The following is a 15,328-nucleotide window of genomic DNA, read 5'->3' on the forward strand; positions in this document are numbered from 1 at the left end:
ACAGTCGCAAACTGCAGCTAAACTAGCCGACCGCTGCAGAGTTAGCCGTGTTGTGGCTGGTTGCTTGCAGCGCGCGGCGCTCGAAAATGACGTCATCCATGTCAGAAGTAGTTGTCTAGAGACACTAGATGTTGATAACATGCCACCACGGGCTCAGAGGGGAATAGCGCCAGCATATCATAACAAAATATTGGAATATGAACGAGTTTTGCCGCAGATTATGCGTTTATAGAGGCTACGCACGGGTGCCCCAATTACTCGCATTATACGGATATACGCGCCGCTCTTCTGGGGCTAATTTCTTCAAAACGACTCCAAATGCCACCAAAGTTGTCTGGGCGTCTAAATGGTCGTATTTAATGCTACAAATAAAGTCCAGGTTGTAAAAAACGAAAGTTATCCTTTAAGCCCTGCTTCTGAGTGCTATTAACTGATGAGTGAACGTCACAATACCTCAATTGGTATCAAGCATAAACTGCTCACTCATTACAGAGGGCCCAGGACTATGTTTCCAATCTGGTGTGAAAAGGTTTAAATGGTTATTATCAAGAATGGGTTAATGCAGGTTGTATCATGTAGAACAATTAGTTCACTGTCTGAATCTGATGAGTATGTTTTGGTACTAGCTATTAGTCTAGAATGCGTTCAGCCAGAATCAGTTGAACTCTGCAGGTGGAAGCAAAGCAATCTGAATACCATGCTGTGAATGCTTTGAGCAACTAGTGTGTTTTAACTGAGTGCACAGCTGATTCACCAGCTGCATGGCCTACTTTCATCTCAGTACTATTCAAAAACAGTATTTGTGGATAAAAATCCTCGTGTTGACTAATCCCAATCAAAGCTGTATTCTGCAGGTGTAGATAGAGTTCAAAGCGATGTCTTCATTGTACAGCTCAGGTGACAGTTGCCTTGCTTGACCACAATAAACCAAGTGCGTGGGTTGACTTTGCAGGGCTATGTTTGTGTCTCTGTGGACAGAATGTGTCAACAGCCTGCTAGTAAGTCTAGATGTCATGGAAATGACAAGACCACTCATGCAGATTAGCCGACACACACACACTTTATGCTGCAACTACAGATGAGAGGTCATATTATCTGTTTGAGTCATCAGTACAACCTTAATCACTGTGACTCATATTTAACGCTCATTCAGGAGCGACTCAGGCAATAGAAAGGGAAGCATACACCTCCTTTCATGCTTCCCTTGATGTGAATGGCACATCAGGGTTCAGGTTATCAGCCTTTGTGTGTGTGTGTGTGTGTGTGTGTGGATATCAGGAAGTGTGTTTGAGGAAAGTGACAGGTTCAGACCGCCATGTAAAGAACCCTTTGGGCCTGTGCCGCTTATCAGTCCCACACACACTCTTTCTCTCTTGCATGCAATTCACCTTGCACACACAAAGACACACGCACGCACTCAGCTGAATTATATGTCACGCTGATCTGTTGAGTTCATTTGTAACCTGCTCAGATCTGCTCCGTTCTCAAATTCTCACGACAGAAGCCATATTACTTTTAGGCCATCACTTCGCACTAGCATCACACGACTCCCCCTCTGTTATGTCTGTCTTTCCACTTCCCTGTCTCTTTTCTTGCCATTCTCTCGTGTCTCTATCCATGTGTCAGAATCAGAGGAATCAGACAAGAGAAGGGTTATGGCTGTATGCCTGCATAACACACAAACTGGATGGTGCATTGAATTATAGTGAGTATGAAAAATGTTTCAGGAGTGATATATTTGTTTAAAGGAGACAAGGCATATAGGCTGTGGGACACCTCTTCATTTTCTGGTTTGGGTCTTAATAGGGTTGTCACACCCACAAAGAAAGATGTGTATGCTCACAGAGGAAAAAAATGTACAGCTAAGAGTCACCATTTCTGTCTTTGACAAGCATAGCATAGAGACTATGTTATCGTGCTACGCTTGCCTTTGGTTTGCCAGCGAGTTGTCAATAGCTTTGATTATTTTAGCAGCAGCTTTATGATTTAAAGGTAAAGTGTAGGGTAATGTATTTAGAGATACAGACAATAGCTTTGCTTTGCAGCCTTAGCAGGTACTACATTGGGCAGGTTGCAGCTGTGGCTCAGGAGGATCACTTAAGTGTTGAAGTGTCCTTGGGCAAGGCACTGAATCCTTACCTTGATTGATCCAGATAGTCAGGCCAGTGCCTTGCATGATAGCTCGTCGCCATCTGTATGTGAGTGTGTGTGAATGGGTGAATGAGAAGCAAATTGTAAAACTCTTAATGCATAAATGCAGCGCTGTTTAGTGCCATTGGCATTGACAGCTGTTAGTGTAGCCAAAGTGTTAGTTATAATACTGTAACAGCCACTATCCATCAAGCAAAAACACTCTCTGAAAACATTAAATATTATAGTGGACAGCATTATTTTTTTATTGGAGATGAACAAAATCAACTTTAAAAGTACTCAACAGCCAATTATATATATATATTATTATTTAAATCATTAAAATAAACATCGGTTAGCATAGTTTTTTCCCAGGTACTTGTGTCCCAGTTATGCTCTTTGGTTTCCACAAAAGTTTGGATTCATTGAGTGGCTGTCAAATCCAGAACTCTCTGTGCACATGAACCTAGCCACTGTCACTGGCAATGCCAAGTATGTTAATACTTGCCAACAATGTTTTGCCAAGATCAGCTATGATAGTTAACATTAAGCTAAGCGAACTAAATATCAACTCCAATACTTACTTAAGACATATAATACGTGCTTGATTTCTTTCAACATTGTTAAGAATCCTCAAAGTGGAGATAACGGAAAAAGCAGAGAGGATCATCCTTACAGCTAAAGAAACAGAGAAAATACTGCTTGATTCATGTTGCACAAGGGAACAATTAAGACAGACAGCTGTTGATTTTCTCGTCTGTGTCACCTGGCACTGTGCTGGGTACTGTGAATGGCAACACTGTTGGCACATGATGCATCACACTGGAAATAAATCATCGCGCTTAATATTTATGCTTGTCAACCATGTGAAATTATCAACATATTTATATATAGTAAATGACATGCTTGTCCTTTTAATTGTCTCCAAATGATGCAGATTCTAAGTAATTATAATTAGTAGAACTATAATTATTAAATATTAAATAAAAAAACACAATTATTGTTAATTATAACATAATTTGCCAAGTTATATTTATTTGTGCCAATTAGCTTCATGGACCCATCCCAGCAACACTTCCCAAATCAGCCTCTAAGAAGACACAGAAGAGTTGTGATAAAGATAAGATAAGATTAACTTTATTAGGGTTACAAATTTGGTTAAACCTTTCTGAAGAGAATGCCATACCAGATATAGCACATGGGTAACTAAAAGCATTAATGATAGGTGTGTTTCTTTCAGAGTGCAAGTTAACCAATGCCAGTGAGCCAGTACGTACAATACAAGGGGCCTGGTACTTGTCTGACAGTGTCTGAAGTGAAATACAGCCACCGTTAATGTTATCACAGTATGTTCACCTGTGTTTGACAAGTCAAAATGTCTGCTGTGAGAAAGTTCTATGAATATATATACAAAATTGAACAACAGGATGTGAGGATTAAGTTCAGTATTGATTAATAAATCCAATATAATAAGACAAGTAAATTGAATATACTGTAAGTCAGAGAAAACAGTTGACAATTACTTATAATATATATAATAATAATATTAATCATGTTCTAATAATATTATATTATAATACCATGAGGAGCCAGGGGCCAGAACTAAGATGGACTTGGTGGGGAGTGTGTGGGACTAGGTGGTTGGACAGGGTAGCTCAGACAATGCAGGAAGAAATCTAGAAGAGGCGAGCAACAATGATGTCTGAAAGCACAGGGACCCAAACATGTTTGAAAGGAAGGACCCAGCAGGGCTTCAGTTTCACACAGTTGCATAAATATGATAGGGTGGGTGGTGTCCACCTTATCTTGGGACTAAAAAAAGAAAGGACTTAAGTAGGACATGTACAAATGAGAGCTATAATAGTGAATGTTCCAATGGTGAGAAGACCCCAAGTGCTGAATGTTGTGGCCACTAAGCAAATGTGCTCAACTAAAAACTAGGCAACATAAACCTAGTTAAGAGTGAGCCAAACCTGACCTGGGAAAAGTATGGTCAAATCCGAATCTGTAACATTAGAAATAATGGCTTTTGGGTTAAGAGAAGAAAAATAAAGACCACTCCTGCTAATATCAAAAGAAAGAGTTTACCTCTCTTAACCAACTTCCTGGGAAAAAACTGTTTTTTTCTACGTCTGACAAACGGAAGCTTTGTTTCTGAGAAGCTGAGATGTTCCAGGGCTCGATTTTTAGTTATTAGTGTTGTTACAAATGTCAGATTTTGAATGAGGTTTTCTCACTTCTGGAGCAGAACCTGCAAGTTCTGGTTTCACTTCAGGTCTTCATGAAACATACAGGCATGGCTAAGCATGTCTGTGGATTCAACCCTCGACGTGTCACCTTCCTCTTATCATCATCCGAGTAGTGACGTATCAGCTGCAGCATCTGCTCTTGCATCTGTCATTAGCAGAAACCACTTCATCGTCACCGCTTACCAGAGAGCCTACTGACTAATCTGTGCATCGTCTGGATATTCAGAGTATAATCACAAATGATGAGATTAATGCTTAGCGCCAGTGTTGATCAGAACTGACAGCCAGATAGACTGCACCTGATATGTCACGTCAGCACCACTGTTGAATGTTTTGTTCAACTACGTGAGAATGAGAGCGGGTTGGTATTATGGGAGCTGTGAAAGAATTTCAACAAGCCTCACATGGCTGCCTCATGATTGGATTCACGCACAGCGTGAGAAACACCTTGCAAGCAGTTAACAAGAATACTCAAAAATATTCATCTTCTGATGTCAAAACCCTTTTACACATTTTCTCTCTCTAATTTTAGCAGTCTGTTCCAGCTCAGTTCCTGTTCCTCGCCTCATGTGTATGTGTGAGAATCTGTGTGTGTGTGTTTATTCTCAGTAATCTTTTAATGACATGCACTAACGACGCGTTGAGGCTCAGAAAGAGCCCAGGCCATGAAACACACACACACACACACACACACACACACACACACACACACACACACACACACTTACACACAATGACTGGAGCTCAGTGGAAGGCCACAGCCCCTGAGAGGATCTACTGGGAGATTAGCCAAATCAGAAAAGCGTTTTAGAGAAAGGCAGCTTTAATGCAACACAACACAGATAGTGTGTGTTTGTGTGTGTGTGTGAGTGTCACAGAGTGTACAGATAGCTGTCCACAGCCTCAAACCCAACATTTTGTTTGCAACATCTTCAATCTGAGCCCTTTTGTTTCATCTCCTTCATCATCAGGTTTGCAACAGAGGCGTCCTGCCACAGCGCATCAGCATCAATCACTGGCATTTGCATGCTTACAGTACAGTATGTCTGCTGTTTTGAGTCCATTTACCGCAGCATATTCTGCTTTCAGTGGTTCTATATTTAAACCTACATCAACCTCATCTTACCGTAATGCTTAATATGACAGTGCTTGGCTCTCCTGGGTTCTGACTGAGTAGAATTTCCCATTTACTTGTCAAACTTGATGACTAACACAGGTGGTAGGAATAGGAAATTGAGGAATATGGCAGCCTATATACCCATAACTATACCCATAAGAGAGTAGATATACAATACAATACATAGTGTATTTGACTCAGTTCTTCATAGTGGACACTAATCGTGTTCCTGTCATCACATGTCGAGCTTCCATACTGTTGTCAGTGACTGAGGACTGTTGTACAGTCATGGAATTTGCACCAGATTTCTGTGCATGCTACGTGGTCCAGTTGAAGCGGATGTGAGGAAATTTGTTCTGACAAGGAACCATATTTATTTGATGTAATGTGACCGAGCTGAAGATCTCATGTGGGTGTCTTATTCCATGTCTAGCAGCTACAAAAAAAAAAACGCCTTTTTTTTTTCAAGCCACATGTAGGTACGCGTTACAAACCAAACAATCCTGGGTTTTTAAGGCCAATACAATTTCAATATTTAAAAGTTTGAATAAGTCACGGAAACATATATAAAACTTATCTCCATATTTTTTAAGGATTGTGACCAAGATATGCACTTAGAGGGACATTTTACAGTTGACAATTAAACTTGTCAGTGCTCTCTGGTGGATAAATTATGCAGGATTTCCCACAGAGATTTATAGTGAAAGCGCCCTGCTTTGCGTGAAAGAAAGAGTGCCAGTGTCAGAAGAAATTGTTGCATTTTAATGAAATATAATATAACACTATAATAATATTAGGCTTACCACCTCCGCTGAACCAGTGTCACAGGAGAAGTAATTCCAATACTTTATGAATTACCTCAAAATATCTGCCTGATGTATAGCCTACCTTAATATGATATATAAATGATATGGTTAAAATTGCTGATGATATCAACTGTGCCGATGTATTGGTCAGGTCTGAGTATACAAGTGATGCCCTGTGGAAAGCATCTAAAATTGTATAAAATCTAAACTAATTGTAAACTACATGCCGCCTTGTGTTTGCATCCCTTCATCAACCAGTCAAGTTGCAGCCTACACCCATGTCTGTCTGGACTCATGTAATGTATGTGTTGAGGACTCTGACGACTATATTAACATGTATGATTCCAGTGAATCATTTCCAGTAAGAAACATGCTGTCTTCACTTAGAGACTATTTTTACGGTGTAGAGGAAGCTCAGTATCAGAAAAAATAATGACCTTGTGATGGACTACCAGAGCAATGGGAGGCAGCTTGCCACAGATGTCATCCAGGGAGAGGAAGTGAAGAGGGTGGACTTATACAAATACCTTGGGGTCCAACTCATTAGAAAACTGCACTGGACTAACAATACTGAAGCCCTGTCCGGGAAGGGACAAAGCAGGCTGTTCTTCCTGCGGTTTCTTCCAGTTTGCCCATTGATGTAAACTGTTCCACATCCAAGTCAAGGCTAAGGATAGTCCATGTCACTCGCTGTACAGAAACCCCTTAAGGCAGTTTTTTATTTGACATATAGGAATACGTACATAAATTAAATTGATTGGAGTCGTTTTTGTTAAGCAGTGCCGTTCCTCTGCTATATATTCATTAGTGTGTAAGTTCATTCAGAGAAACCAAAAACAGAGAGAAATCCCTAGTCTGTGTTCACTTGCTTGGCCAATAAAGCAGACTCTGATAGAACACAAAGTTATCCATGACGGTAGACAATGCTTCAAATATAGATGTTGCTGTAAAGAAGCTTCAAATTGTAAAACATGGATGTTTCACATCTTCAAGCCAGCAGCACAGTGTCAAGGTGGACACCCATGATTAGTGTCACCAATTCAGTGTCTGACCAAATGTGAAAAAGGGTCACAATCTTTCAATCTTTTCCTAAGTTATGGTGTTGAATAATGGCCAGAAGAGTGTTTTTGCAGAACATTATGATGCCATAGTGAAGTTGACCTTTGACCTTTTGCCTATAAGATGCCATTTTATCCTATGAGACATTTCTGTGAAAATGTGTCATAATTATGAATTCTTGAGTTATGGTCAAGAATTTGTTTTGTGAGGTCACTTTGACCGTTGACCACAAGATTTCATTCTATTCATCCTTGAGTTCAAGACATTCCCTCGAGATGTTCCTGAGATGTCGTATTCAGGAGAATGGGACCTACGGACGGACGAGCCAAAAACAAAATGCCTCGTGCCCTGGCTGTCGCCGGAGTAGAGGCATAAAAGCAACACAGTTTATCTAAACTGTTGTGTAAGAAAACAGCAACAGGATCGTAAGATTGTTTCTGTTGTATGCCACATAAAAGTCAAACCACCACAGAACAAATGCAGACACAAGGTTGCTGCGGCAACTTGTCACTTTGAGGTTCATTTTATAGGTCACAGAGGAATCCAGTAGTCATAAGATGTGTGCTTGAGGCAGATGAGCTTCAACAACCCAATCTGAAAATACAGCAGAGCAGCGTGGCCATGCACGAAGTATCAGAACACCTGAGATATTAGACCAGTTCATGTGTCACACACCAAATCTTTTCAACACAACAAGGCTCCAAATTGTACATTATTTGAGGCAGAGGCAGGAAGAGAGATGTGTTCACTTAACGATGCCAACAACTGTTTCACATTAGCAGATCAGCCCAAAGCTTCAGCTGTAGCAGTACATTGTATGATGGTAATAGATGTAGCATCACAGCCAATTCACAATCAAGAAAAAAAACCTTTTGATCAAGTGCCACAAAATAGAACCGCAACATCCTGCCTCCAAGATTCAGTAATCTTGTTTTCTGAATCCTGAAATGTACAAATATCCGTTTTCTTCCTAACCTGCTTGGGATTTCTGTGTTGAAAACTCCAACCAAATGTCCAGGTTTCTTCTGAAACATTCTTCATTAGACAGAGGGCAGAAAATGCTACTCTCTGAACTCTAAGCTGCTGATTAATGACCTATGACAGGGGATGAGCGAACGGTATTCCATACTTTTTCTGTCTGTTACAAAACAGTTGTCAGTGTTCAGAGCCGTTTGTTTGAAGCAGAAAATAAATGTGATCAAATCTCAGTTTTAAATTAACAGGAAAGCAATTACTGGTTATTGATGACATTTCTCGGAGCCAACACAATAACACCGGTAGTTACAAATGAATGATTCATGTGCCTTCAAGGTTTCTTGAGAAATGGATTCATACTGATGTTATCAACAATGCTTATAGCTTCATGCATCTACTGTGAAACAATACAGTCATGTGGTTTTATTTTTCATTCCGATTTTCTGTCCCATGTCACTGTGTGGGATGCTGTGAGTGTGTGACCAAATATTAATTTGTAGGGCTGAAACAAAATGCAGAGATTTGTATTTTCTTTTGAAAGGTTTTATTCATTTCATATAATACTGACACATGTACTCAATAGCGGTTAACAGGCGTTTAAAAACACAGATATTAAAACCATTAGAGCGTCAATTTATTTTTAACCCCATTGATTCCATGGACCTTTTTTTTTTACACGTTTACATGTTTCAATATACCGTAACATCTACTTGGTATTAGTCTAACCTCACCCCTGAAAGGATTTTGTTCTTTGTCAAAAAACAAAAGAAAAAAGAAGACTGACAAACTGTCTCCCCATTTTAAAAAATGGCGTGTGGTAAGCCACAAACTATTCAAGGTAAAATATTCTTATGGAGGTAAAATCTGAAAAAAAGAAAAGGTTCGATTTCAGATCTGAGAAACATTTTGACAGCATCAAGTATGTCCTATGTGGCACAGTTAAACTTAAATGTGTCATCCAGACTACATGAGACAGTCATTCTGGATCCACTCCATTTAATTTTTAATTTTTTTTTTTTTTTGTCGTGACGTTTGTAATGAGGGACAGCTGTCTAAAATCCAGACCCCCTTTTATTTCCCGGTATGCGAATGGAACACAACTAAGCCATAGAAGAGAGAAGATGAAGAATACAGATTGTTGTAAAGAAAGTCTTTTTTTGTCATCTAATCCAGTGCTGTTTAGGTCATAGTTCATTTTTTTGAAGTTGCTGTTTGTAGTAGCAGTAAAGGATTGTGGGTGATGCAGTCTTCTGCAGTAAAGGACCAAGGACACTCAGTTGTGTTTAAGGTGATGGAAGACAGTGTCAGAGTCCTGTCTCTTCAGCCACCGTATCCTCAGAATAATGAAACAATTACTGGTTCCTCATAGAAGTCCGTCTGAGTGCGTTTCCTCACCATTGGTAGGTCCATTGTGCCGTGTAAGTAACTCCACCGTCATTTCGTTCTGCTCCTCTTGAGACGGGCAGGACTATCGAGTCACCTGTAACAGGGAGAAAAGAAGTGGGTCACTGAAAATACTTCCTAAAGATGTTAGGATGGAGCATGAAGCAGCGCAAAGCCAGCTCCGGTAGAACATGTCAACAACACAAAGTTTTTAAATGATGCAGCACAGTCCGCTACTTGAAAATAATGGGATGTGATTGTTGTTGGTGGTCCACCGACAAGCATGGTCTCTTCTGGCGAGAGACTAAACAAGACTCAGCTTGAGTCATGGCAGTCAGCCCACAATGCCTCACTCTCAGCGCTTGGCCCACTGCCATGTCATTTCGTCTGTTTGTCGAAACGGCTGCTCTAATCACATGGTCTCTTTATCTCGTCCATCCATCTTTCCATTTTCTTTGCTCGTGGTTTATTTCAAGCTATTAGGAGACATTTTCAACCAGCCAACAACCAGACACAAATTGCTGTATAACTGCCAGCGCTTGGGCATGTAACAGAGCAGACTTTCCAAGACTATTCTTCCTTCACTGCATGCCTTTCTCTGTCATTGTGTTTCCTGGTGGCTTCCCCTCTTACCCCCAACACATAATGTCCCCCCTGTATTTCCTCTTGGGGGAGTCAGTCTTTTGTCAGATCCAGGTGCCAGCTAACAAAGTGTGAAGGCCAGCCATCACCAAGAGAGCTCAGAGGAGCATTTCCTCCAAGCTGGCAGCTGAAACTGTTCTACTGTATCTGCTCTCGATGGCTCCAGGCCACCCTTCCTGGGCCCGCTCCCATTGCCTTCAGGCATCTACTCCTGTGCCTGATCAAAGAGTCTGCAGGCGTTTGTTGTCACGCCAGTTCACTATACAAGCACACCGCTGCATCTCTGAGCCTGCTATGGTTTAAGGTGCTTCAGAGTCCCTTTAGGTGTTCATCCCCCTGCCTGTTTAAATATGCCTGTAGGTGGCAGTTTTTGTGCGCAGTTTGAAAGCGGATTTAGATAGTTAGATCTCGATTTACAAAGAACACAATCAGTGCTCAAGTGTCATCTTTATGGGGCCTTTTTAAGCCCATGCGTGCAACATTTTCTATTGGTTATTCCACAAGCTTTAACTGTCTACACGGGTGGCTGCTCAGATGGCTTCAAGGCAGATGTCCCCTTCACTCCTACATTATACCCACGTTTTATAACACACAGTTCAAATTACGGGAAGTCATTATTTAAATTGTTTGATGTTTGGTTTGTCTTATTCTGTAATAATCTAAAGCGACATCAAATCACATTACTGTGCACAGGCCTTGATTCACTGTTTGTGTTGTTTCTATCAAAGAGAAAAGTGCTTTCAGAATATCTTAGAGAGGTTGATGGTGCTTGCAAACTGCCTCATCTGTTTAGTGTTGATGTAAGGTAGCTATATTGGAAGTGCATTGGTGACACCTTGTCGTTTGTTTGTTAATGAGTGTATGGCAGTCAGCGTGTGCATCTACACAAATGCACAGGCACTTGCCTTGCAGTCTACGACAGCTCAGCAGCTTGGCAGCCCGGCTGTGTCTGTCTGCTCATCCATATGATATTATTTGGCATTGATCGAGCTGTCTTCTATCCCCTCCCTGTCTCCTCCCTCTGCCCTCCTCCTCTCCTCCTTTCCTCTGCTCCCAGCCAGGGATGGATGGAGGCAAGGATGGAGCCAGCCAAACCCTCTTTTGTGTTCCTGCCTGCTCTATGTACCCAGACACAAGCATAAGCTCCTTGTCAGCTGGCCAGTTCCAGTATTCTTGTTTTCAAGTGTTTTCTTTATTCTTTTATCTACCTATCACCTCTGCCTTCAGCCTTTCCTCTCCATTTACCACTTGTTATCTTTTCTTTCTCATCCATCTCCCCTGCCTCTGTCCTTGTTTTTGCTGCTCTCCATGTCTCTCTCTTTCTCTCATCCCCTTTCTCCCTCACTCAATCATCAATTTCAATTTGTGAGCAGGACTTAATGGGACTATAAGAGAACGTTCGATGCCATTGATCTGGATGCCTGTGCATCTTGACCTCGGCGTACCACACCAGAGGAGAAAAAAAATCACTCTTTCATCATCAGGCAAACACATCAGCTAACACGATCACATTTTGTACACACACACAAACTCTCACAAATCATTGATCAAAGACCTGAATGCAAGAGACAGAAAATATTTGCGCACTTTCAAACTACGACAGAGTCAATGATAAAGCGGTCCCTGGCTGAACCTGGTTTGCTTTGATCTCATTCAGGACATTATAAATGTGCACTTTGAGGTTGATAAAACTAAATGCATGAGATCAGATATATGAAGCAACTTCCGAACGGCACTTACATATTCAGAAATTGCATCATCTTCATATCTGATCAACCCTCGCGTGTCTTTCTCTTTAACTGCACCCGTTACATACTCGAAGATCATTCTTTCATTTTCTACACTTCTTTCTTTGGGTCTTTATCTCTCTATGATTCGAGCAGTGAATTTCGAAAGTACAATTACACTTATGAAACCCCAACACAAATCTGGCTTTGGCCAACACAGCAGCGATCTATTTCAGGGTGAGAATAAGAGGAAGGGCTGTTGAGAAGGAAGGAGTGTAACTTGAGGGCGCGAGATCCACTTTGCTAGGTGAGAGGTGAGCAGAGGAAAAAGTAGGGAAGGAATTTTTGATCAGCCCAGCGTATAAGAGACAGTCTCCAAGTGTTTCAGAGAAAGAGAGAGTGGGAAAGAGAGAGGAGACCATGTGTATCTCAAGCTTTTCTCATCCCTCTCTTTTGCCCAAGCAGATGCACTCTCCCTCCTCTGTCCACGCCTTCAATCAATTATTTAGGCAGAAAACAAAAGTCTGCACCCAGCCATGAATAATGGAAGGTGAGAAGGCAGAGAGAAGGATGGAGGTTAGAAACAGAAGCATACAGTGACAAGAGGTGAGTCTCACACAAATTCTCTCCTATGACAGACAGCTAAGAGCCTGCTCAGGTCAAGCCACTGAAGAGAAGCTAACAGGTGCCATTGGGGGCTCAGCAGAAAGATCTATAATATACAGCGCATACACGCACATAAAGATACAGACAAATGGACAGTACATGAGAATCGGGGAAATACCAGGAAAAGAACACATGTACAAACCGCTCATACTGTATTATGGACAAATGGGAGCATAAGAACTATCCAAGGACAGTTACCAGTGTAGTGTATCTGGTGTGGTGAGCTGTTTTTCAATCGAGTCAGATGGCATGCCAGTCAGATGCAGGGAAGCAGGGCAAGTGGGAGTGAAGGGAATTGTGATGTTCTCTCTCCCTCTGTGTGTGTGTGTGTGTGTGTTTTGCCTTGTTCCTGTTGGCCTTGTTTTTCTTCAGAGACTGTTTGATGTTGGATCCAAGACGGGCGTTAGGAGATAGTAAAGAGAGAGAAATTGGGTAAGAAAAAGAGTGATATAGAAGGGAAAAAGAGAAAGATGTAGGGGATAGAGACAAATAAGACAGAAAGGAGAAAGAGAGAGGACAGAGATGTAGCACAATGGAGGTGGAAGTGGGTCACTCGGTGGTGGGTCTGACCGTATGTGCATCTAAGTGCAAAGTTCGTGCGTGAGAGGGGGAACTAGGGCTATTAAAGAGAGATAGATTTTGTGCACACCAACCTTTGTGGTCTTGACTTTGTTGCCTGTGCTGCAGCTCCATCCTGTGAGGTCTGGGAGAACCTTACACTCCTCACCTTCCATGCATGGCTGCATCTGACACCACCACTTCTGGGCTACAATGGAAGCTGGAGGAAGAGACACAAGTACAGCGGATATTTAGTTGGGCAAAGACATGTCTTGATGTTTGTTTGGCGGTGTGTTTTCTTTCAGCGCTTTCATGAGACATGAGTCATGAGACCGTGTATTTGTAAATTTTGACACCGGGCTTTCCCTAGCCAAGTTTCCATCCAAATTTGGTGCAATATTTAAACGAATTTACAGAGAATGTGCAAAAAAAAAAGTGAATTCATGTACGTTTCTACCTGATTTTCATCTGCCTCAGTTTTCATCTCTTCACTGGAGCAAAAGCCTCAGTAGATGCTTAAGTCACATGCTCCATGTACGTCATGATTTATACACGAGGAATCAATGTTTCCATCTCCACCAAGTTTAAACATTTTGTTAATTTTTTTTGTTTGCAATTTCCGGTGCTATGCACAAAACAAAAATGTGCAGAAATGTGGACACAAATGCACTTCCTGAAAGAGTACTTGTCAAAATTAAAGCACGTCAGACAACTCTGCTCTGAAACACCATGCTTCACCAAACATTTTCGGCTACCTTGCCTTAATCAGTGTAGTGTCGGAACTTGTTCCCAGTCTCCTTATATACAGTCCATTAATCGATTACAGAGCACCATAGATACAGAATATAAAAAACAACATTACCCTCATCTTTCTAAAACAGCTTTTACAAAACACAATATTTACTCCTTAGAGGATGCAGACATTTACAGGAGATGTATAAATGATTAGAAATGCAAAAACTGAACCATACCACATCAATTGTTTAACTAAACTTCCCATCCTTCTCCAAAACTTCTTGCTCTTTGACCACAAATATGACGCAATGGGCTCCACATGAGCCTCCAAATGAGGCTTCTTAATAATTTAGAAATCCCAAATTTCTCCCAATGACAGAATAACATTTGACAGTGTGGCAAAAATTTGTTTTTGCCCCATTGTGACACTATACCTATGATTTTCAATATTTTAGTCAACATTGTTACACATTAGTATGAAAATAATTATTGAGATATTGCCAATGTTTCCCACCACTATTGATATTCAGGTGAATATGAAATGGATTTTTTTTCTCTGAAGAAAATAATTTGACAGTCTTTGAACAATAAAGAAAGTCTGCAGAGCATTCTTTTAAATGCAGATTATTACTGTATGTTTGGGGTTCACAGGCAATAAAGTGAATTTGATAAGCACATAAGCGATCATTTACATTTTCCATTCGAGTAGGAAAAAAAGGACATGCACAAGACAGCTGGGATAAGTTGTGATCCTTTAGGATTTAGAGTAGATTTGTTCACAACACACCAAATCAGAAAAGTGAATTGGTGAAGTGCCTTTAGCAAAACACGAAGGAGACGGCTTAGAAAGACCAGCCACATCGAGAACAAGAAGATGATTAAACACCATCTCAAGAAAAAAGTAACAAAAGACTCACCACAGTAAAGTCTATGAAGTGGTTTTATAAATAACCTTCCTGTATTTGTCACTCTAAAGATGTGTTATTTGCCACAGTCATTTACCAGGTATTTAAGTGCTCAACATGTTGGTATTTAAGTAAATGTCACTCCAACGTAGTCACAACATGCTTACTCAAAAAACAGTATTCTACAGCATTATTCCCAGGGGATTACTGAGACTTTTTCTGAGAGAGATACTTTTTCTCTTTAAGGATTTCTTAGTAATCAGATGGTCACCATTTTAGAAAGAGAAATCCCAGTATACAAAGCTTAGGCAGACTTTCATCAAGTCGTGGTTCTGTGGTCCATCAGAAATTGTGTCAGCTCAGTATTGGTGTAATG

The 15,328-nt window shown here is 40.8% G+C and overlaps 1 protein-coding gene across 1 annotated transcript in view; it reads right to left on the bottom strand.

The window, feature by feature from the left end:
• Positions 1-9,698: 9,698 nt before the first annotated feature.
• LOC121613151 (chemokine-like protein TAFA-2) overlaps positions 9,699-15,328 on the bottom strand; it is a 37,439-nt gene continuing 31,809 nt past the window's right edge. Inside the window, exons 3-4 of the mRNA XM_041946439.1 lie at positions 13,408-13,532; positions 9,699-9,816 (exon numbers count right to left, since the gene is read on the bottom strand). Of these exons, the coding sequence (XP_041802373.1) occupies positions 9,805-9,816; positions 13,408-13,532 (137 nt within the window). The 3' untranslated portion in view covers positions 9,699-9,804. The remainder of the gene's footprint in view (positions 9,817-13,407; positions 13,533-15,328) is intronic.

Source organism: Chelmon rostratus, chromosome 10 (genome assembly GCF_017976325.1).
Source record: "Chelmon rostratus isolate fCheRos1 chromosome 10, fCheRos1.pri, whole genome shotgun sequence".
NCBI classification, from domain to species: domain Eukaryota; kingdom Metazoa; phylum Chordata; class Actinopteri; order Chaetodontiformes; family Chaetodontidae; genus Chelmon; species Chelmon rostratus.